At 39.4% G+C, this 23560-nt stretch overlaps 4 protein-coding genes across 5 annotated transcripts; 2 read left to right on the forward strand and 2 right to left on the reverse strand.

Annotated features, from left to right (window-relative positions):
- Positions 1–1781: 1781 nt before the first annotated feature.
- LOC108138377 (transcription elongation factor, mitochondrial) lies at positions 1782–3143 on the reverse strand. The gene is made up of 2 exons (XM_017260559.1): positions 2892–3143; positions 1782–2826 (listed from the first exon to the last, which is right to left on the reverse strand). The coding sequence occupies exons 1-2, from the start codon at positions 3074–3076 to the stop codon at positions 1881–1883; spliced, it is 1131 nt and encodes a 376-aa protein (XP_017116048.1). The 5' UTR covers positions 3077–3143; the 3' UTR covers positions 1782–1880.
- Positions 3144–4107: 964 nt separating this feature from the next.
- Positions 4108–14006, forward strand: LOC108138372 (transmembrane protein 64). The gene is made up of 4 exons (XM_017260551.2): positions 4108–5115; positions 12278–12401; positions 12589–12750; positions 13496–14006. The coding sequence occupies exons 1-4, from the start codon at positions 4430–4432 to the stop codon at positions 13607–13609; spliced, it is 1086 nt and encodes a 361-aa protein (XP_017116040.1). The 5' UTR covers positions 4108–4429; the 3' UTR covers positions 13610–14006.
- Positions 8100–9898, forward strand: LOC108138370 (xaa-Pro aminopeptidase 3). The gene has a single exon (XM_017260548.2). The coding sequence runs from the start codon at positions 8116–8118 to the stop codon at positions 9721–9723; it is 1608 nt and encodes a 535-aa protein (XP_017116037.1). The 5' UTR covers positions 8100–8115; the 3' UTR covers positions 9724–9898.
- LOC108138371 (alanine--glyoxylate aminotransferase 2, mitochondrial) lies at positions 13835–23515 on the reverse strand. Of its 2 annotated transcripts, none has more exons than XM_017260549.2 (4): positions 23339–23515; positions 18875–19199; positions 16550–17624; positions 13835–14149 (listed from the first exon to the last, which is right to left on the reverse strand). In XM_017260549.2, exons 1-4 carry the CDS (start codon positions 23358–23360, stop codon positions 14015–14017), a joined length of 1557 nt encoding a protein of 518 aa, XP_017116038.1. In that variant the 5' UTR covers positions 23361–23515; the 3' UTR covers positions 13835–14014. The 2 variants fall into 2 exon arrangements, with proteins under 2 accessions (XP_017116038.1, XP_017116039.1); XM_017260550.2 differs by lacking the exon at positions 13835–14149 and adding an exon at positions 16048–16350.
- Positions 23516–23560: the final 45 nt, after the last annotated feature.

Here is a 23560-nt window from a genome sequence, read left to right on the forward strand (position 1 = left end):
ATAAATGAGCAACTGAACAAGTGAGCAAAAAATATCTATTATTGTGAACATTTTCAGATTATTCATTTAAGTTATTTGTTCACTTCATTCATTTGTGACGCAGCGAAAATAACATTTCCAACCCTATAAAGCGTAACAAGGTGATCCATCCTTAAACTGCAAGGATATTAAAACTTCCGCTTACCGAAACCAGCTTTCTTTCCCGTTTGATTTATTTCCATGTTTAAAATACCAAATAATGTGTCCTCAACCTATGTATGTTATTCTTTTTATTCTTTTTCAGAGGGTATTAGAAATTCAGTCGTAAGTTTGCAACACAGTGAAGGAGACATACATATACATATATTCTTGATCAGCCATAAAGGCATATAAACTTGAGCTTTCAACATTAAGGGGTTATATACAGTTAGAATTTTAAAAAAATTTAATGTTTGTCTTGTATTTTCTCAGTGTACATATATTTAAAAATGCAAACAGAACATTTTGTATCGTTCCGCTTAATATTTTCGAAGTAACAAGCAAATTTGAAAAGGCGTTTTAGAGTGCTTGAAAGTACAATTAAAACCTTTAACCGCGCTTTTCTCAAAATGGTCTTTTTAAAGTCGGTTACCACCATTCTCGAAAATGGCTTAGCCGATTAAAATAAAATTTTAACACGAGCTATTAAAATATATTTTTTGGTAATTAATCAAAAATTATATTTTTCCGAAATTTTTTTTTTTTATAAGCAATTTAAGACCGAAAATTTGCTCAAAAATCTATTTTTTTTTAGTTTAAGAAACCGTCATTTTGTCAAAAAACTTCATTCATATATAATAAGCAATTCTTTCGATTGTTTACTAGATTTGAAATACTTGAGCGAAATCTGTTCGGTTTTTTAATTTCGGAGGATCCAGTCACCGCAGAACGCCTTTTTTGAGAGGAGCTCCAAATAAATATTTTTGTAGTCTTAAAATTCAGCTAAAATATAACAGAAAACAGAGTTTTTTTTAGAAAATTGTTTCCAAAAGCATTGCATTATTTATTATTCAGCGCTGAAATTAAACAGTATCAGCCATTCTTCAGCCATGTCTGTTTTAAGGGGGAAGGGTTTTAAAGGCGGAAAAACGCCTCTTTTTATGCTTTTTTTGCGGAGGTGTCTCCGCATTATTAAGTACATTATTTTTTTTAACTTAATTACATATTATTATACAACTTGTAATAAACGTAAGAAAAAATTTCATAAAATTAAATAATGAAAAAAAAGCTGGTTTGCGGTAAACATCATTTAAAAAAAAAAAATTTATTTGCATTTTTCGGCTTTGAACACAAATGTAAAAAGGATCAATCGGAAACATACATAAATGAAAAAAAATTATATCTTCGCTGTTCTTTAATTTATACGAATACGAAAATATATTTACATCGGACAACGATGTCATATAGCTGCCATAGAAACAATCGACAAATTCTAAAAGCAAATCGTCTTCCTTTCTTTTTTAGAATCACATATAACTTTTTTCAACTGTGTTAAATCACATTTTAATTTACACAAGCCTATAAAATGTCAAAAAAGATAGAATTAATGACTACGAGTTGTTTACCAAAACTAACGAATTAACTCATTGTCAAATAGCCAATTAGGGAACAAATTATACTTTAACGAGTTTTTTTTTAAATCTTTGACGTGATAGTAAGCTTAAACGTGTGAAAAATAAGCGTTTAGTCCTAAGGTTTTTTTTTTTTGGTGACCAGTGTAAGAAAATCTATTTCGAATTCGATTTAGAGAAAACTAAATTTGATTCAGTTTCAGGAGTCCTCTTATTTCCGGGGAGGGTCTGCTTTAATAGTTTACACTTATAAAACTCTAGAACATAACGTTGCGTTGACAACCCTTTATGTTACACAACCCCAGCTCCGCAACCTTCATCTACCGGAAGAGAACCCTTAGAGCTGCGGGACACCGAGTCGATGCTTTGCGGATCCTGCAAGAGAACGAGGCGAGTAAAGGCTAAGCTAAGTAAAAAGGCCTGGCCCAGAAGCTCGCGCTGGTAGCGTTCCTGCTGCGAGAATGCGTGGCGTAGGTCGGCGGGAAAGTGAACCTCGTTGCGCAACGAACGCTCCGTACTGGGGAGCTCATCCTTCACGTTGGAATGGGTCCGCATCATGGCCAATATTGTGTCCTCGGACGACACGCGCTCCGTGCCAACCAGGTGATTGAAGAGGCGGGCTGACAGGAACCGGCGCATAAAAAAGAGGCTGTTGGCCTTGTCTTCTTCGGCGTCCGAACGGGACATTAACGAGTAGCTCATGATGGCCGCCACCTGGGCCTTCTGTATGTTGACGTTCTGTTGATCGATGCTGCCCGGGTTGCTGCTGGCTTGGGCCATCTGTGGACTCTCCAGGACGTAGCAGTCGGCCTGCGGAATCTGGTGGGAGACGTAAAGGCATCGTCGTGTGAGCTCCGACAAGTGCAGCTTCTTGTCGTTGAGCTCGTGGTGATGCCAATCGGTGAGCGTGCACGCTGCCTCACCGCTCCCGATCTCCAATCGCGCCCAGCTTACACTAGTTACTCCGATGCGCACGCCCACAGTGGAGATTATTCGCAGACGCTGCGCCTCGTCAATAGCCGGTGTTATGAAGGGCGCAACTCGTGCAACCTTTCGCTTCTTTCCGACTACTCCGCTGCGCCTGCTTTCCAACGGCTCGAGCAGACTCTTGAATAACTTGGTGGCCACCTTCAAACCGAATCCCTCCACGCACAGGATGTCACCGAGGTCTTGCAGCGGACCGTGGCGGGTTTTCCAGCTGTGCAGCTTGGCAGCCCTGGCCTTAGTTATGTCGTAGCTGGATCGAATGGAAAGGTCAGGTTGGACTACAGGTGTGGTGCGTAGTGCGTGGTGCATACCTACCTGGTCATCTGATCCACGCCGTTTTCGTTTATCGCCTGCAGGATCTTCGTCCGTTCCGCATCCGAGTAGGTGGGCAATAAGCCGCTTGGCTGGTCATTTTCAGCCTGTCCAGCTCCGTGCTGCAGCCTGGATGACAGTCCAAGGTATCCCATATACGGGCCCAACAATAAGCGCCTGGACAGCATATTGAAGCTCTATATCGCGTTTTGTTGTTACTTAATTCCATATCAGCTGCGCGGTTAGTGTGACCAAGTTCCGGAAACGCATTAAAGATGAAAGGAAATCGACTTATCGTTGCCTTATATTTTCTTAATTCATCGATATATTTAATTAATACCCTTCCTCCACACAGTCCATTCGTGGGAAACAGTTGGGGTTTTTGACAAATGTTTCCACAGCTAATCTGAACAGCTTCTAAAAACCCTTCTTCCTAAACACAAGTAAATAAATAGACATCCACATCTATCATATTTCATAAGCGTTTTCATTTGGCGTTTGCGAGTATAGTTATTTGTATTGCAACAAATATCTCCGATGCAGTTGAATTTTGGCTTTTTCCATACTTATATGGAAATATATTTCTATGGTATATGGTCTATATGGTCGAGAAGGTTTAGTTTTTACATAGTCCCAAACAATCAAAACTTTTCGCTTCCTTTTTGCTCCCGAATCCTCGAAATTTTCATCTAAATTTGATGTTACTAGATATATTTAGAGCTGCAACTACATGTGAATGTACGCAAATACGGGCAAGTCAAAGAATACACATATATATACAGCCTTTATTAATACAACTTACTTTTCAGGTATGTATTTACCTCCACCAATAGAATAATATTGCAGTAAAAAGATTAAATATATTTTTATACTCTCAATTACAGGTCTTTCTTGCCCGTAGTTGGAGATTGAAAAACATCGATGTTGCACCGCCAAACGAAACGGTAAAAAGAGCTGCTGCCAGCTCCAAAACTCTCTCATGGAGCCGGAATCGGGTTTGTTCGAAGTTCGAAATTCAAAATCGTCGAATTTCTAACGTCGATTTATGTTAGATCATCAATTTCTTAACATTCCTCTGCTAAAACATCGTTTTCCTAACATAATTGCAGCAGAATAGAGATGAAAAAACATTGATGTTGCCCCGCCAAACATCGACAAAACCGATGTTTTAAAATCATCGATGATATCGATGTTGACATCGATGTTTCTCCACCTCTAGTTTGTTGAGCCACATATTAAAAACAACAAAAGCGTAATATGTAGTGATTACCCGTTCATACGGGACAGCCAAAGAAATTCCTTCTGTTACACATAGGAAGTAACTTAATAAATAAAAATAAAAACACACACTTATTTCAATTGAATTAAAACAATAAAAACAACGGTTTTTGGCACTCGGTTGCCTTGCCAAATGTTTCACCTAATTCTGTTTTAGCGCGGATGCGGGTGCACATAAGTGAAATTTCGTAGCGCTAAGTGAAAGAGAAAACGGAGAAAGGTAGTGTCAGAGACAACTGTAAATTTAAATGTAAATCCTAGCCATGTCGTCGACGGACTTCGGGACTAACAGCTGTTGCAACAACAACAACAACAACGCGTACGGATATGCGAGCAACAACAGCAATATGCAGAAGTCAGTTCCCGCCCCCTCAGCGCTTGCCGCCGCACAGCTGATCAAGGTCAGCTGTTCCAGCGGACTGGAGGTTGACCCACTGCCCAGCTGTCCGACCAGCCAGTCCGATGCCTCCTCCGCCGCCTTGCTAGCACTGGACTCCTCGGAGAGCAGTGAGTGCGAGCCCTTCCTCGCCAGCAACAACACCAGTCGTAGGGCCACCCGCTCCAATTCCCTGCTCCGCTGTCGGATGCGCTACTCATGGTGGGGGCGCGCCCACGGCTTCCTCACCCGAAACTGGTACCTGGGCTGCCTGGTGCCCGCCTGCATCCTGGCCGCCCTTATCTTCGTCGGCTGGGCGACACGGGACTACGCCCGCCAGCTCCTCTTCTGGATCGAGATGCAGAACCCCTGGCTAACCTTCGCCGTGTACATGGCGCTTTTCGCCCTCGTCAGCTTCCCCGTGGTGGTGGGCTACTTCGTCCTGCTCGTCACCGCCGGTTACCTGTTCGGTTGCCTGCGTGGCTGGTTCACCGTGATTCTAGGCGCCAACCTCGGCATTGCCGTAGCCCATGCCACGATTCGCAGCTGCCGGCACCGCATTCCCGTGCAAAGGTAAGTGCTTTGTCTAAATACACGTCTTGCAAGTATCATGTCTAAGACTTGATATTTTTAGTTATCTAAACAATCGTGTCATTTGAGAAGACGTAGTTCAAAAATCGAAAAAGCAGGTTCAGCTTTTGAGCATTTCTTGTGAAAAAGTAGCTTTATACCCTTACAAAAGGTGTTATAATTTCAGTCAGAAGTTTGCAACGCAGTGAAGAAGACATTTCCAACCCTATAAAGTATATATATTCTTGAACAGCAACACTAGGAGAGTCAATATAGCCATGTCCGTCTCTCCGTCCGTCCGTTTCTACGTAAATTAGTTTCAGTTTTAAAGCTTTCTGCATCAAACTTTCAGAAAAGTTGTCTTTTTATTGCCGGTAGTATATAAGTAGAGACGATCCGCATCAGACGACTATAGCATATAGCTGCCATAGAAACAAAGAAAAAGAAATGAAAAAATAAAACGTTGTTTTTTTTTTTGGTCTTTTAAGCATAGTATTAGTTTAATGTTTCAGAATTACGGTTAAAATTTCTATAAAATCTGCCTACTATAGCATATAGTATAGTAATAGCTCCTATGGAAAAAATCGGAATATAAAAAAAAAATTAATGTATAAAATTGAAAATTGAATTGAATTTTAGAATTAAGCTTTTACTTTTATTAAAATCGGAAATCGATTACAAATAGCTGCCATAGGGACGATCGAATCATTGACCTAAAAATCGCCATAGCTTCAATGTTTTCCACAGAAGCTATACCAACTAAACGAAAATTAAACAAAATGTTGCTTAGACAAATAGTTAGTGTTGCTTCTGTTTCAAAGTCGGATATCTTAGTGGAACCGTAAGGAATGGAATCTAATGAAATCGTTTATCAAATATTGTTTAATAAATATTGTACTTACCAACAAAAAAATACCTTAACGTTTACTTTTTGGGGCTTGGTTAACTTTTCCTGGAAATGCCCAAATTTGATACAAACAAAAACATCAAAAAAAAAAAATAAATAAATGTGACGATCGCACCTACGACGCACAACAATTCTGATATTGAATCATGTGGCGAAAAATTTTTAAGCATTCAACTTAACAAATACACATTTTACAATTTTTTTATTTGTCGCGCTCCAACAAAACTTTTTATTTACAGTAAAAGGGGTTTTGAGATTCTAAATCAAAAAGTTCACCGTGCAAACAAACAAGCGGACAAAAATGCTCTAAAAATCTTATATGTTGAATTTCTTTTGAACGGATAATCAAATTGAGATGACCGAGGTGTCATTGGATACGTAATTAATGTCAGAAGACAACAGTGCCACAAAAGTTATTTTGCTCCTCCAGTCCCAACAGTTCCAATATAAGGACAAAATTTGTTCGCACTTTCGCTCCCATTTCTCCAGGATCAAATGACTTTCTAAAACTTTTAGTATGCATAAACTCTTCTAAAACCGCTTCCTTTCGATTGCTATATCATTATTATTATTATTATTATTTTGATTTTATTATTTGAGAAGCCAAGAGAACTGGCTTTTGATTTCATTAAAACCGGTTGACTGTATCATTTAAATCCCATTGGAACAATCGATGTGAAAAAAGTTAGCAGTACAAATTTTAAAATTATTTTTTTTTTAATTAGTTATTATTTATTGTCTGTCCGGCCGCCCGTCCGTTTCTAAGCAGCCTAGAACAACCGGAATATAACCAAAAAAATTTTTTTTAATTTGTAACACCTAATTTTTCATTTTTTTTTTTTAGTGTTTTTGGTTTAATGATTCAGAACTATGTATGAAAATCGGAAAACGATGTCTTATCAAATAATTGAAGTGAAAAGTGCCTGTGTAGGCAAAAATCATAAATTTATTGTTGAAGCGGCACGAAAACAAATATTTAAAAAATGTATTTCTTTATTTGAGAGACTAGTTTGCGTAGAAACAGACGGACAGACGGACATGGCTAGATCGACTCGCCTAGTGATGCTGATGAAGATTATATATACTTTATAAAGTCAGATATGTCTGCTTCACTACGTTGCAAACTTCTGGCTGAAATTATAGTATCCTCTGCAAGGGTATCAACATATATTTTTGTTGCTTTAGGTCCAATCGCCACGAATTTCTTGCCACGGTAAGAATGTTGTTGTTTTATATCAGATGTTGCTGTTAAAAACTTAAATTTTGCATTACATATTAACATACATAGGTCACTAAAGGGAACTAACCATTAAAATTTGAATTACTTTAAATTTGCTATAGATAACGTGATCTATAATGTCCTCAAGATCTATAATAGGAGAAACCATATATTATAGTTTTAAAGATTTTTTTTAAATTTTTCCTCAAATACCTTTTGAACGTGTCTGTTTCTCAAGTCGTTTAATAGCAAGGGCGTAAAAAATAAAGCGGTTTTTAGTTAGTTCCTCTTAACTGGGTTTCTTTACAAGGACCCTAAATCAAGAAATTAAATTAAAGAGCGGTACCCAAAACTTATTTCCATAAAATAAAGTCGACAAGTTAACCTTTTGTTCGATATTAGGTGGTAAAAACTTAACAGACAAATATCAACCGAGAAGATTTCTGTATAAATGCGAATTGTTTCTAGAAAATATGGTGAGCCAGAATTAGATAAGCTTCCATGAAAACGGCAAACGTTCTTAAATTCTAGATTTCGTAATAAAATCGCTTCAAATTTAAAAACATGTTCATTATATTTTTATTGACAGGAAAGGTAAAATTGTGCTTAAATTTTGCTGGAAACTTTTTTATAAGACAAGTTTATTTTAAACAAAAGTAAAAAAATATGATTTTGGGTTTGTGTCATGTAGGATAGTCACTATAGCTCTGCTTTAGTGGTCGCCCTGTACAATTTAAAATTGAATTGGGTAAAGTGAGTGTTTCTTTTTTTACAAAATACGTTTTTACGGAGATCAGGCACTCCATCGTACAACAGTCTCCGACCAACTATAGTCCATATAGTCCCCTCTGCCCAGTGTGCTTCCTTTGATTCTCCAATGCTACGATCCGTTCGAAATTTCAAGTATTTTACATGGCTTGGAGTGCGTCGTCAGTGTGCCGTATTGGCCGCTTCGGACCGGAGTGATGTCCACCTGGTACTGCCAACGGTCCCGTCCTCCGAGTTCGCTAAAAGACTTCGACCGCTCCCAGTGCCCGACCTGATCGAAAGGTTCTCCCGAGACTCCCCCGGAGGTCAGTTCCCCACAATGGCCGAGTACCTGCACAACGACCCGATGCCCAGTGCAGTCATGGTGCCCGAAGAGATCGACCTGCACCGATCAATGGCCTTGGAGGATCTTAATGCCTATATGCAGGCAAAGGACGCGTTTAAGGAGTCGCAGAGGAAAAACCGGATATTTGCACACGTTCTGGTGGTGGCCGGGGTCGACTCACTCCGCAGATGCCCTTTGCGGCAAAAATGCGAGTTTCTCTATCTCTGCGACTGCTTGAGGCCAGGCGCGGCCCTGGTACTCCATCGCAGCCGGAAGGGAAAGGCTGGCGCGCTGCTCTTCCTTTCCGAGGAAGTTGACTCCCAGCTGTCCACGATTTATAGCCATATGCACCACGTGGACGATGTTCTACCCCTAACCATGCTAAAGAAAAGTTTGCTGCGGTTGCTAAGGGATCAAACTCCCGAACTGTGGCACTTTTTCGAGCCCTCGAATCCAGTCAGCCGGATAGTAGAAGAGGTAGCCGTGGAGGCCAAGAAACCACTAGGTAACCCCCGGTACATCCTCCAGTACACACGCACCTTTAAGACACCCCGGGAGCAGAGTGCCCTGCGGCGGGCTAACGCAATTGCCGCCGAATCCATGGCGGAGTTGATAGCCCAGCACCATCGCAATCCAAAAGAGCTGACTACATCCTTCGACTACAAGTGCCGTATGCGACACGCCCATCCAAACGTGTCACCAGTGACCTGCGGCTTGGACGCCAATGGACTGTGGCAAATGGATGCTGGCTGCCAGTACGGAGGCTACCAAGGCGCATTGGCCAGGTGCTGGCCCAACTCAGGCCGATTCACGCCTCCCCAAAAAATGCTTTACGGTGCACTGCTGGACATTCGCCGCGATCTGTGCTCGTTAATACAGTCCACTGGAAATGAGGGTACCGTTCGCACACCTCTCGAACTGCATGCCGCATATCTAATCCTGCTGGCGCGACACCTTAGGGAGCTCCGGATCTTGCCCCAAGGCAACAGGAGTGCAGCCGAGACTGTCGAGGTGGCCCGCAAGTACAACTGTACGCCAATTGTCGTCTCGCACGTGGGCCTAGATAGTCGGGACACCAGTCGAAGACTGCTCGACTACCCATTCGCACCCGGAAACGTGGTGTCGCTGCGCCTGTCCATCTCCATTCCCGACGACTGCTGTCAGGCGTATCCCGAGTTTAGGGGCACGCTCTGTCAGCTGGGCGACACCCTTCACATACGGGATGACTACTCCGTGGAGGTGCTCACTGCCCGCTGTCCCAGCGAGCGGCAGGCAATTGAGGCCGTATGCTCACCTGCCAGTCGAGTTAGAACGCCACGATTATGGGAAGACGGTGGTCAGGACGGATCTAATGATAAGCGCCAGCTGAATGACCTCGCCGAGGGAAACTGAAAAAAAAGAAATTGTTCACGAACGGCCGCGCTGAAAAGGCCATCATCAGTTATCTTGTGGAATTCAATGCGTGTATGTGATGTTTGTGGATATTAAAAAACGATTTGTTATAGTAAGACTTCGGACTATAAGTGATTACATCCTTGTGATAGCTAAAAAATTATTTTTTCTAAACCCATTTCTTTAATGGTAAGGGTTGCCCCTTTGCAACTTAAAACAAATTTTGTTTTTGACAATTTTGTATATAAAAGTAAATCATCTCAGAAAAATCCTGTGAAAATTTCTTGTCGATCGGACTTAAAATCGGTTTGATTATCTCGTAACCGTGCTCAAGGCAGGTATGCAAATATGTATGTAAAAACTTTAGACGTGTTTTTCCCAAAACTACGTTTTTTAAGTCGGTGCGTAACGTTACTCAAAAAGTTATGGTCCGATCTAAATTAAGTTTTAAACACATCCTTTATACAGTAAATACTTGCGGATAAACAAAGGTTTTTTTTAAAATTTTTTTTTTAAGTTTTTACAGGCATTATTATGCAGATTTTTATGTAAAAATTTTTATGTACCTCCGACTTTACAACTTTTCGAAAACAATTAACCCTTTGGCGCGATTGCTAGTTGTCAATAAATGAACTGACCGAAAAGCAAGGAAATCGAATGCCAGTGCCAGTGCCAGTGCGAGCGGGATAGTATCTTTGTTTGCATTTAAAAAGTATTCATATTTCTTTAACTAAGGGTATTTTAGTCGCCTTCTTGTTTTGGTCTCTCTTTTTCGGTTTGAAAACTTTCGCAGAAAGAAAAATCGTAAAATTAGCATTTTGCAACATCAATTTTCCCTATTACAATGGTACAATTGTGAACTTCTTGTAAATATTAAAGTGACCTTTGGTTTTAATAAGAATTTTACAATTTTTTATGAACGTCAAGATCTCGAAAACTATCAAATTTGTCATTTAAATTGTAGATTCTGGTAATAGCCCAATTTTATTTTAAATCTGATCCCGCCCACTCTTTAGAGACATTGTGGAATAGAGGCCAGTTATTTTATCCGTCCGTCTATATCTATGAACCCAACAAACATTTTCCAAATGGAACCTTTATTTCAAAAATTATAACGAAAGTGAAAGTTAAACGTAATTAGTGACTCCATGGCAAGTAAAAACACCAGTTTAATTCGATATAGGCTTAACACGTGGTTTTTATTTCATTTGAATTGAAATGTGGTGAATAAGTTTACAAATTTAGACAAACGATATGAGGTCACGTAAAACTTATTGATTCATCCTCAGTTTGGGTTGCATAAGACACCACCAATTTATCAGACAGTGGCTTTTCGTTGCCTTATCAGGCGAGACTGTGAGACTTAAATGCATATAGCAAAAGCTGATAAGGGTACATTTTAACACTTCCCTTAATTATGAAATTGGGTTTCACTGTCTCAGTGTAATTTGTCAATTATACTACTACTCCCTCCAAAAGCAAAATTATTTATTTCCAATTAATGCCAAGACAATTATACTACTACTCCCTCCAAAAGCAAAATTATTTATTTCCAATTAATGCCAAGACAAGAGGCGAAAAAGTTCCACTTACAAGTGGTAATCCTTCTCGGGAAGGATATCGCCGACCGTCCCTTGTCTAGCCAGCTCGTCAGCTACGAAATTGCCTTCAATGTCGCGGTGGCCAGGCACGCATCGTCACTACGTGGACAGTCCACAGTGATGATAGACCTGCACACCAGTTATTTTATGGGGTACCGTAGACTAATTAACTGCCGAACGGTAGAGCCCCTATAATCAGTTCCTGATTGTGGGTTAGACAACCACAAACATAGATATAAGTACCCCGAGTCTATAAAACGTTAATGTGTTTATGACTGTATTTTATACATCAAACAAAAAAACCTCTTGACGGGGTAAAATTAACGTGACGATCGCACCTTCAACTCCAAAAACTTTTAATATCACATTTTGTGACTTGTGATTTTTTTTATTTTATTTTGTAATCGGCACAAAGCTGCACAATAAAATCAGCCCAGTTACTAACCCATTTCAAAGCAGTGTACAGATTACAAAACAAAAAATAGTCGTCACACAATGTGATACCAGAAGTTTTTGGAGTTGAAGGTGCGATCGTCACGATAATAAAATTGTGGGCGTGTGAAATCTATCTTTTTTATGATTTCCCGCTAAAACATGCGATTTTCCAACAAGTGGTACAAGATAAGTTTTTCACCTCGAGCTGCTTAATACAGTAAAACATCGCTTTGATACGCACATTCAAACCAAAAATGCTGTATCTCTCTTGTTTATTGAATATCTTTTTAACGGTGTATCGGATTTCTAAATCTGTTAGTATGCACAAACTTTTATAGAAGTGATATCTTTTGGTTGCTATATCATGTTCTAAGATCGGACTATTCTTAGCTGACTTCGAATATTGCGGCTATATATAGTAGTATACTTGCGAATGCTTACCGGTGCTCATCGTCACTATATGTACTGTACCGTTCATAGTGATCTAATGTGTCCGTATATTTTCATTCTTTTTGCAGGCTAATCAAAAATGACACGGGTCGAGCCATTCTCCGCGTGATCTCTGGACCAAAGGCATTTAGGGTCGTGCTCTTTACACGACTTACACCCATTCCCTTCGGAGTGCAAAATGTGATATTCGGAGTAAGTCATTCAAAGGCCGATCTGAGCAATTCAAACGAAAAGGACTCATTTGGAGAATCCTTTATTATTCGATTCTTTGTTATTTTGTATTATGGATTTTAACATGACATTTTCAAACGCCCTTTCATTGTATAATTACATAATCGTTTAAGAAATCACAGCTTACAACAGATGATTATTTTCGCAGATCAGTTCCATCAATACGAAAGACTACCATGTGGCCACAATGATTGGGCTGCTGCCAGCCCAAATTATCAATGTTTACTTGGGCTCCACGCTAAGGTCCATGCACGAAGTGCTCAATGACAATAATACCAAGCTGACCGGATACATTAGCTTTATCTTTGAGGTAAGTGGCTCGTCACCTTAAATATTAGTAATTGGTATTTGGTGCCTTGCAACTGAATGTGATGAAACTTTACATGCAGGTCTTCTTATACCCGTTACTCGTAGGGTAAAGTATGTAACAGGTAGAAGAAAGCGTCTTAAATTATATAACAGGATTTGACAGTTCAGAATTACGCTTTTAATTCTATTAAAATCGGAACTATTGACTAATTGAGCTTCTAATTATCATAGCTTCAATGCTTTTCAACATATACGCAAGTAAATCAAAATTCTAAAGTTTTCAAAAATATTTAATTTTTGAAATAGCTGAAAGGGTATATGAACTTCAACTTGCAGGAGTTTGCTTCGTTTTTTGTTTTTATTGAATACCGCAAACCAAAAAAAATTTATGAAAAAAGGGCATTGCATGCCGTTTCGAGATATATTCCAAATTCAAATTCAAGTTAACCCTATCATTCTCTTACAAACCAAACAGATTTTGAAAAAAAAAATGTTTAAATTTTTGATTTGCCGAAAATGTTGTTTACAGATAGTCTTCGGTAAAAAACTAAACGTGTACCAACATTTGACAAAAAAAAATTATTGTTTTGTACAGTTTCGGAAAAAAAACGACACATTTATATATCTCCGGTTTTAGGGGTCCTCTCCACTTAATTTCTTTTTCACTTATATACACAATAAAATTAGACGCAGTAGCAAATATTAAAAGTTATACAAAATTATTCCTAACTTTTGTCTCTTTAAAGGTCATTTGTGGCGTGGTTCTGATGTTTTGGGTTGTTCAAAAGGCGAGGAAGGAACTGTCAGAAACGTTGCTAGTCGCTGACAACGAAGAAAAGCACCATGACATACAAGTTTAGCAGGAGCCACGTTGACAGGAGTTCCCCTATAAGAAACACGAGAGCTTCCCCATCACAAGTGAATCTCCTGGACTGACTGCATTTTTGCATTAGCTTTTTTAAGCAAAGGCGATTTTCGTGTTTTTTGTTTTTTATATTATGCTCAAACCAAACATTACGCTATTTTAAGCAGTTTTTATGTTAAAGGATTTCATTCACACGTTCGGTTCCCTCAAAAACCACGACCATGATCCACATCACAATTTAATTTTTACAACTAAGGATAAATACAACTAAGTCAAAGCCTCGCTCAAAAATCGCTCACTTTTGGAATCGATTTTCGGTCATAATGCTGCTCTATATCGTTGTTTAATTACTAGCTTGTAAGCAAAGTGAATAAATGAGCTCTGAAGTACAATTGTTATCCTAACTCGTCCTTTGGCTGATTCTCCAGCTGCGAGGGCTTTTGCTCATGTGAAATTTAAAGGCTGCCTCCAATGTCTCGAGGGCGAATTCCACATCTCCGATGCATAGGCACAGAGGAGGCCTCAAGCTCAGCACCTGAAGAGGAACAGGGGACAAATATGGAGAATTAATTTGGGAAATTCCCTGTTCATTACACATGACCTGTCTGCAGTGAGTATTAACAGTAAACCACAAAATCGGACATTTAACATTGATGTTTTTCATTTACCAAATTCGCCAAGAAACTGAATTTGGAGTGATTGATCATGCAAATTAGTAGGAGTAAAAACGTACATATGTAAGTAATTAATAAAAAGTTAGCTAATATTGTAATTGTAAATCGTAAATAAATTTCTTCAGGATTGGTAAATAATTTTACAGTGCTACAAAATTAGTCACTTTTAAAAATATACCAAACTTAGTAACTTAATTTATTGTCTTCATGCAGATGTTAGAAGAAAATAAACTTTACAATTATTACCACCATATTTTATAGTGTATTGGGAGTAAGTGACTAACCATGTCAACTTAGTGGTAGATTCATTTTTTTTTTTGCATATTTTGTATGGATAGACTTTTAAAGATATGAATGGATAGACCTTAAAAGATTTTTCAAAATTTTGTGACGTGGCGTCCGAGCCATTATAAATTTTTCCTAAACTTTAAACGCGTTTTTCTCGGACTTACTTTTCTTGAGGTGGTTGACATTATATTTTAAGTTCCACTGAACCGATTTCTTTGAAATTTTGTATATATCTTGTTTCGGACTTAAAAAAATTTTGATAATAAGTATTTTTAAAATATTTGAAAATGTCGAAAAAATTGGTAAAATTGGTCGACGCCATTTTGTTATTTTTTTTTTATTTGTGAAGAATTTGTTTTAATATTTTTTTCCGATCTCTACAAATCTACAAATAAAGAAGGTCGAATGGGACCGGCCAGTATCTCTCCGAATGTTGGGTTTTTTAAATTTTTGCCAATAAAACATATAACACAAGAAAGGAAGCACACTTCGACAAGCCGAAGTTCATATACCCTTATGTTATAGTCGTCCGATTTTGATGAAATTTAAATATTGAACTACGGTTTTAAAATCGGACAACGATATCATATAGTTACCCAATTGAAAATTTGTTTTCTAAAATTTTTTCCGCCAAATTGGAGAAATATACTTTTCAGCGAAATTCCATACCCAGACAGCCGTAGCTGCTCTGAACTGGGAAACTTTCGAAAAAGGTTTTTTAGAAAGAAACATGAAAAAAGAGTTAACAAATAAAAAAAAAAGTAAAATAATTCTAAGACTATTTTATTAACACCAATTATGTTAAGGCTGCGGAATTAGCATTTGACCTTTTAAACGACATATGGCACTGTAGGTTAACTAGTTAAGGGCGTGCAGAGTTTAGCAAAGTCGAAGAACAAACTTTTTTTGTAACGACCTGCCCAACACAAGAAAAATTATTCCAGGATTCTAAAAACAAGTCCTTACAATTTTTTGAAACTGTCAAACAACTGTTCATTTTTATATATTAAAAAAAAGTATTTTTGAATAAATAGAACGGAGCATCGAATTTAAGCAAATTGGCTGTCATTCGACGCGTATATAGAACCAATTTTAACCAAACAGGGCCCAAAAGCTTCCAAATTGGAAGTCCCAATTATACAAAATCTTACTATGTCACTTTCACTACTTTTTCTTCTGAACCAAATAATTTTTCTAAACTCTTGGTTCTTTTCTTTTCTTTTAGCAATACCTTGGTGTATTGGTTTATCACGTAACGATCGGACCACTATAGCAGATTTTCCATTCTGCGGTTTTATATAGTAGTCTATATTATCTATATATATATGGCAGTCTATCTAGTCTCCTATACACACACTCTACTGCGCATCGTGACTTCATGTACTGCCGTAGTGATATAGTGGTATATGCCTATATATTTATAGATATTATATCTCCTTTCGCACTGTTTCGTATTGCAAAAACATTCACGTTCGATCAACTTTTCGGTTATATAACAACCAATTCATATTAACGTTTAACAAGCGAAATATAATGGATTCAAATATTCTATAGCCACGAAAGAGACTCTTCTAATTGAATCGATTAATAAATGCAGCCGAGACCATCCGAGACCATTGAAACGCTATCTCTTGTCTGTACTCCTTTTCTCAACTCGGATCCTCGTTAATTATTCTTGCAGTGGCAGGGACTCGGTAATGGCCCGGGCCAGCACATCCACGGCGAACTTCGCGTCAGCCCGATTGATGCACATGGGAGGCTTGATGCGCAGAACCTGTGGAAATGCACGAAAGGATGCACAGATAGAAACAGGAGGAGTTGATGATGCGCTCGAAGAAAAAGCCACCAGGGAGGTCATCTCGCCTGGGGGCTCTTTAGCCGAGGTCGGTTTCTTGTTAGTCAGATGTGCCCGAACGAGGACAGAAGAGCCCAGATGAGGATGCACTCAGCCCAACGAAAAGGTTGACACTTACGTTTCCATGGAGGCCTCCGCGTCCGAAAAGCACGCCCAGATCCTTGCACTTCTCCCAGATCTCCAATACGTGTGGCGTGGCCAGCGGGGTACGTTTCTCGCGATTGCCCACCAGCTCCACGCCGATCATCAGGCCCTTGCCCCGCACATCTCCGACGATCTCGAAGCGCTCCTGCAGCTCGGCCAGAGCCTTCAGGAAGAAGGTGCCCACCTCCAGCGAGTTGCGCTGCAGCTGCTCCTCCTCAATCACGTCCAGCACGGCGATTCCCACGGCACTGGCCATGGGGTTGCCGCCGTAGGTGTTGAAGTGCAGAGCCTGGCCCAGCGAGGCGGCGATCTCCGGCGTGGTGACCACGGCGGCCAGTGGAAAGCCGTTGCCAATGCCCTTGGCCATGGTGACTATGTCGGGCACGTAGTCGTGGCCCTCGAAACCCCAGAAGTGCTCGCCGGTGCGTCCGAAGCCCGTCTGCACTTCGTCGGCCACGAAAAGTCCTCCGTTCGCCCTGACCAGTGCGGCTGCCCGCTTTAGGTAGCCCTTGGGGAACTGCACCGTGCCGCCGACCCCCTGGATGGACTCGGCGAACATCGCCGCCACCTTGCCGCGCGGCAACGAGTACTTGAAGGTTTCCTCCAGCTCGTTGTAGTAGGCGTCGCCCGCCTGGCAGCCGTCCCGGCACTGGCAGTCGCGCGTCGTCTGCACGGGCGAGTCCCGGCAGGAGGAACCGCCCCAAATGCCCTGGTAGGGGTCGGGATTCATTACGTGCACCAACCCGTTGTTGACCCCCGGCAACGGGAAGCGCCAGGTGGAGTGCGCCGTCAGTCCCATGGTGTACGGCGACATGCCGTGGTAGGCGTTGCGGAAGGAGAGGATATCCTGGTTGCCCGTATGCAGGCGCGCCATCAGCATGGCCAGGTCGTTGGCCTCCGAGCCGGAGTTCACGAAGCAAACGCTCTTCAGGTTCCCTGGGAACTTGGCCACCAGTCGCTCGGCGTACTCGTGAATCTTCGGGTGCATGTAGATGTTGGTTGTGTGCCACAGCTTGGCGGTCTGCTCGTTCAGCGCCTGGTTCACTTTCCTAGGGATGAATGCAATTGGTATTAGTGGCAGTGGGGAACTCTTTTATAAACCGGTAAACTGGGTGGCAAAAGGGGAAATCGGGGCACAGGGTATCCATGTTCGGACCCCTCACTTCCCGTCAAATAAATTTAAAATTTCCGACTGGAATGTAATTTCTATACCCGTTACTCGTAGAGTAAAAGGGTATATTGTATTCGTTGAAAAGTATGTAACAGGTAGAAGAAAGCGTGTTCGACCCCATAAGTATATATATTCTTGATCAGGACCAGCAGCCGAGTCGATCTAGTCATGTTCGTCTGTTTGTCTGTATAAATAATGAGATCTCGGAAACTATAAAAGTTAGAGATTTGCGATTTGGCATGCCGATTCCAGCGATTCCTAAGCAGAGCAAGTTTAAAAACGGTGCCACGCTCACTCTAACGCCCACAAATCGTGAAAGTGTGTACTGTCACTCTGAGAGATGTTGAAGGTTGAGGTTGATTGTTGTGTGTGCGTTTCGGTCATATCTATCGGTACACCCAAACATTTTAAATTCGAACTGTTATTTTAGAAGTAATGGGGTTTATGAAGTTCTCTGCCGCCTCTCTGCCGCTGCTTAGCCACTGAGCGGCCGCTGTTCTGCCGCTGCTAGCAGATGAGACCGAGAGAAAGAGAGAGAGAGAGAGAGAATTACAGAACTGTTAGTGGAGGGGTAGAGGTGCTGCACGCTCTTAGCTTCTAGTGTTGGCTATGCCGTTCGACAGATGGCGCCACACAAACTTTGATTGTTTTGTAGGGGAAATACGTAGGGTGGCTGAGTTACGGGTTTCTAATAGTCGGAAAACTGGACTATAGCGTTCTTTCTTGTTTTTAATTTATTGAGTTGATGTACTACAAGTTTTTAGTACATTAAATTGAAGATTGAATGGAAGATCGCGGGCCCGGGGGAAAACCCACCCTTCACCGCCTCCCATTCAAGTTGATCCGACTATTTTTATAGTGGTCTCCTCCGCAAACTCTCCGTGCGATTCGTCATTCCGTGGACTGCCACCGACAGTGATAACCTAACGATTTTCTTTCCCCTTTAAGAAGAGCTTTTGGTTTGTAACCCTATAGTTCTCATACGAACAATCGAATTTGGCTGACAGGAATAAACTTTCTTTCTCGTTTGAATACGGCTAATACAAAAAAAGTATTATATTAATAAAGTAAATGGTCTCTTATAGTTTATGTTTTTTTCTGTGAAAATAAAAAACTTCTGTTGCTTACGGGTGACAATGTCCCACAGACACAGTGACAATTCCGCCAAACATATCCAGGTAGCGCCGTCCCTCGTGATCGTACAGCCACTGCATGTGGCCCGTATGGATCACCAGCGGTTTTTTGAAGTGGGCTAGCAGGTTGGGTGTCAGGTGGTTGCGCCGCGTCTTGAGGATCTGTTCATAGCTGGATCCTTCGTAGGCCACAGGACTATGACCGCACTCGGGCATCTCACTCTGCACCTGGTTCACCGCGGCGGGTGCTGCCTTTGAGCGCAGGGTTGAGCTGGAGCTCCTGCGGACCAAGGTGCGGGGAAGGACCCGACTGGTATGACCTGGAAAGAAAAGTGTAGGTTTATAGCAGTCATATCTGTATAGTAGGTATATGCATAAGAATGACTAAATGTGTGTACATTTTTATAGAAAATAAAGAACAAGAATATTAAAAACAAGAAAGGAAGCAAACTTCGGCACGCCGAAGTTCATATACCTTTGCAGCTATTGCAAGAATTAAATATTTTTGAAAACTTTAAAATTAAGATTAACTTGCGTATATGTTGAAAAACATTGAAGCTATGATGATTTGCAGCTGAATTATTAGATAGTTATTTTATATATTTATATTATTTCTATGGGAGCTATATAATATAGTTGTTCGATTTTGATAAAATTCATACCGTAATTCTGAAATATTTAACCATTACTATATGTCGAAGAACTAATAAAAAAAAATAAAAAACAGCAAAGTTATAATTTTTTTTGTATTTTTTTCTGGTTGTTCCTATTGGAGCTATATGATATAGTCGTTCGATTTTGATGAAATTTAAACCGTAATTCTGAAATATTTAACCATTACTATATGTCGAAGAAATAAAAAAAAAATTAAGAAACAGCAAAGTTATAATTTTTTTTTATTTTTTTTTTCGATTGTTCCTATGGGAGCTATATGCTATAGTCGTTTCATGCAGATAGCTTTAAAACTGAGAGACTACACTTATAATTTATCAGCGCCAAACTTAAAGCAAGGCTGTGTCAAAAGTGTGGCCTGCATCGGACCCGATCCCCCGCAAGGGTGAAATGCAAATTTCCTGGTACAGATAACTGCGTCGATGACAGTTCACTGACCATTAAATAGCAAGCGACGATGAATGTGAAATTTGCGTACTTAAGCGTGCTTAGCAAAGGGCTGTCCCAGGGCATCAAACTTTAGCCCACACCAAAAAAAAAATCTTTACCATTTTTATTGGTTTAGATTAATTTTATGTAAATCCAATTAAATTAAAAAATACAAAATTTTATTGTGGAGTGAAATCAAAAAACCTAAATGATTTTGTCTTTTTTTTTTGTCTGACTTATGTGTTTTGGTGCATGGCGCAGCAGAACCTATTGGAAATTATAAAAGCCCAAGTAGAAGGAGGAGTAGAAGGACATCCAAAAATTATCTGAATTTTCTCGCAGTTACTTTTCATAGTTTCTTTACAATAATTTACAGTTAGCGAAACAATACAAAGTTCCGAAAAAACTAATTTTTGGTTGCTTATTTTTGCGGAGGTTTCTTAAATCGAATTTTAATATACAGTATCATACAAATCATTGACATGTGGTCTATAATAAAACATTTTTAAAATTTCGAACGTGTGCTGAAAAGTGTGGAAAAAAATTGTGTACAAGCTTAAATTTTATAAAATGTAATAATTTGGGTATTCCCTAAGCGTGTTTACATGCTGAAATTGTCAAACAGCGGTTTCACCAAACAACCGTTACAGGTCCTGTTTGTAAACATCGTATTTTTGGTGATCAAGGGTCGTTCCCATTGTTTGCGAACAACAGTCTCATTCCATAGACGCATTAGTGAACTTTTTAAACGTGCCTGATTTCATTGTGAATGGCGCGAACAACTGATCTGGGATCGTTTACCTCTCAAAATTTGAATATGCTTCGATACAAAGTATAGGTTTATTGTTTTAGAAGTAAAGTTTTAATTTTATTAAAATCAAGCCACAATATCAAAAAGCTGATTGTAAAACACAAAAAAATAAAAATCAAAATATTGTTATTTTAAAAAAATTTAGTTTTTGGAATAGTTGCAAGGGTATATAAACTTGAACTTGCCGAAGCTTGCTTCCTTTCTTGTTATTTAAGCTTTAAAGTTTTGCGAAAATAAAATAAGTACTGAAGCATAGGTAAACATTTTTTTTGTAAACTATGACCATGGTTCACAATATTGGGTACTTTACTATATTTTAAACAAAAAATTTTGATATCAAACAAAAACACCTCTTAACGAGATAAAAAAGTCGGGACGACCGTACCTTCAACATATAAAATATTTCATATCAAATTTTGTGACGAAAATTTAATAAGTATTCAACTAAATAAATACACTTTTTAAACGTTCCCATTCGTCACGCTTTAATAAAAAATGCCTGTGTAGGCAAAATACCTTGATGAAGCGGTCCGAATACTTACAATAGTTCTGCTAAACGCGTATGATCACTGATCATACATATCTGCTAGCCTATATCTATGGTATAAAATATCGATAAGAATTAACAGAAAAATCAGAGTCTAAGCAAAAAAAAATAAAAACAAACAAAACAAGCATAACGTAATAAATTATTGCGTAATGAATTATAATTGTTCAGCAGAACAAACTTGATCACTGATTATTATTCCACCACTTATCACCTTTTTAATGACATATATCACTTGACTGTAAAGCAAGGAGTATGTGAGGGGGCCGATTGAATTTTATATACGGTATTATGAATAAATTTGGATATTTAAACATTTTAAAGCAAGGTTCAGAAAATTGGGTATCGGAAACAACTTTAACACACTATATATATTAGCTTACAAGCCACTTCCAGCAGAGATCTATCCAACATTCAGCATCCAAAAAATTTGCCAGTTAGTCCGGACTTTGACGGACTTATTTATGTGAGAGTTCCCGATGTTTTTTTTTTGGTGCAACCCTTTTACCATGTGAAACTCTAGTTCCCACAGAGCACATCCACTTTTCATACCCGTTACTCGTGGAGTAATAGGGTATTTTGTAATCGTTAATTACGATCAATAGCCTTGATCACGATCAATAGCCGAGTTAATCTAGCCATGTCCGTATGTCTATCCGACTGACCGTCCGAATGAACGTCGAGATCTCGAAAACTATAAAAGCTTAAGATTTGGGATTTCATTTGCAGGTTCCAGTAATTCTTACGCTGCGCAAACTTGGAGTGCTGTGGAGTGCTGCACACTCTTTGCTTCTAGTGTTGGCTATGCAGTTCGACAGTTGGTGTCACCTAATCTCCCATTTTTTGTGGGGGAATATTTATTTTTTAGTTGAGTAACGGGTATCTAAAAGTCTGGGAACTGGACTATAGCGTTCTTTCTTGATTTTTTGTATGCTAAGAGTGTTTCTCAGCAAAAAAAAAGATTAGATAAGTAACTTCAATTATATGGGCTACATAATAAAATATTTCGTCAAACATCGAATTTTCGTATGCTTGTTTTTACGCGGAACCCTTAGCTGATGGGACGTAACATTGTATGGGTCTTTACTCAGAAGCACCCAATTTTATAAAGTTAGATTTTGTGTTCCTATGTTGTGGGATGGAGCCACAGTATTATTTTACTCTACTAGTATTTATTTTAAAGGTTGTGCTCCTGATATTCTTTATAAACTGAAGCCCAATTTCTTAGACAAAATGTGATTACTCAATTTCAAACAGAACCTTCTGCTGCACTCGCACACGTGCATTTAAGCCTGTGCTCTGCATTGTAACGAAATTATATATCGGTAATTTTCGTAAAAATGTACAAAAAAGTATATGTACATTTGTACGAATGTCATATAATTTTCGTATATAGCCTTAAATGCGCAATGAAAAGCAATGGAGTCTTTATTAGTACTGAGCAGTTGCACCCATTTGAACTGATAACTGATAACAACTGGTCCCCCGCGGACAGCCTAGGCCACACGACTTCTTAGTGCGCTTGGCAGCAGCTCCGGATTATCAGCCTGCCACCTGTCAACTGTCAAATTATCAACTCTCGCTTATCTCTCTTATCTGCGCGTACACCAAACTGGACCCAACACGGGCCAAGCGTTATAAGCACGTCTGTACCTCTCTGATTAGTTTTTCACTAACTAAAAATACTGTCTTAATGTATCTTTCCATGCTTCTGATTTTAACCATAAAATCTGCCGACACATAGTTTCCGATTCCCAAATTTATGTATTTGATATTTGCCTTTACAAAAGTACCAGTGCTTTGAAATTGTCCACACTATATTTTCACATCTGCAAGCCCTGATCAGCCGATATTTCTAATAAATATTCAGACGGTAAATCAACTAACACTCAATTTAAATTTCCAAAAACAGGGACATATGTATGTAGAATATTGCATGGACAGAGAAGTGTAGTCGACAAATGGACCTTTGTCGTCGTTGTATCCTGCAGTAAACTCACCCAATAATCGCTTAGACATCATTTCTGAATTCAGTTTCCAATCTTCTGCTGTTCTGTGATCACCTTTCGATACACATATATTTTAGGTATGTATTTACTATTTTGATTTGAACAGCACTTCTACTCGCACTCGAATCAAAGCAGCGCGATCTGTCCGCATATAACGTCGTCGGCAGAACCACTGATCGGAGAATATGATTTTTATTCCAGTGCCAGCGGAGA

This window comes from Drosophila elegans, unplaced genomic scaffold (genome assembly GCF_018152505.1).
Source record: "Drosophila elegans isolate 14027-0461.03 unplaced genomic scaffold, ASM1815250v1 contig_208, whole genome shotgun sequence".
NCBI classification, from domain to species: Eukaryota; Metazoa; Arthropoda; class Insecta; order Diptera; family Drosophilidae; genus Drosophila; species Drosophila elegans.

Excerpts from the sequence above, each read along its gene's own strand:
- LOC108138377 (XM_017260559.1), bottom strand. The coding sequence starts at position 3,076 with ATGCTGTCCAGGCGCTTATTGTTGGGCCCGTATATGGGATACCTTGGA. Across the intron at positions 2,827-2,891 it reads GGCGTGGATCAGATGACCAG|CTACGACATAACTAAGGCCA; the intron begins GTAGGTATGCAC and ends CATTCGATCCAG.
- LOC108138370 (XM_017260548.2), top strand. The coding sequence starts at position 8,116 with ATGCTACGATCCGTTCGAAATTTCAAGTATTTTACATGGCTTGGAGTG.
- LOC108138371 (XM_017260549.2), bottom strand. The coding sequence starts at position 23,360 with ATGATGTCTAAGCGATTATTGG. Across the intron at positions 19,200-23,338 it reads GATGTCTAAGCGATTATTGG|GTCATACCAGTCGGGTCCTT; the intron begins GTGAGTTTACTG and ends TTTTCTTTCCAG. Across the intron at positions 14,150-16,549 it reads GCGGAGGCCTCCATGGAAAC|GTGCTGAGCTTGAGGCCTCC; the intron begins GTAAGTGTCAAC and ends GTTCCTCTTCAG.
- LOC108138372 (XM_017260551.2), top strand. The coding sequence starts at position 4,430 with ATGTCGTCGACGGACTTCGGGACTAACAGCTGTTGCAACAACAACAAC. Across the intron at positions 12,402-12,588 it reads TGCAAAATGTGATATTCGGA|ATCAGTTCCATCAATACGAA; the intron begins GTAAGTCATTCA and ends TTATTTTCGCAG. Across the intron at positions 12,751-13,495 it reads ACATTAGCTTTATCTTTGAG|GTCATTTGTGGCGTGGTTCT; the intron begins GTAAGTGGCTCG and ends GTCTCTTTAAAG.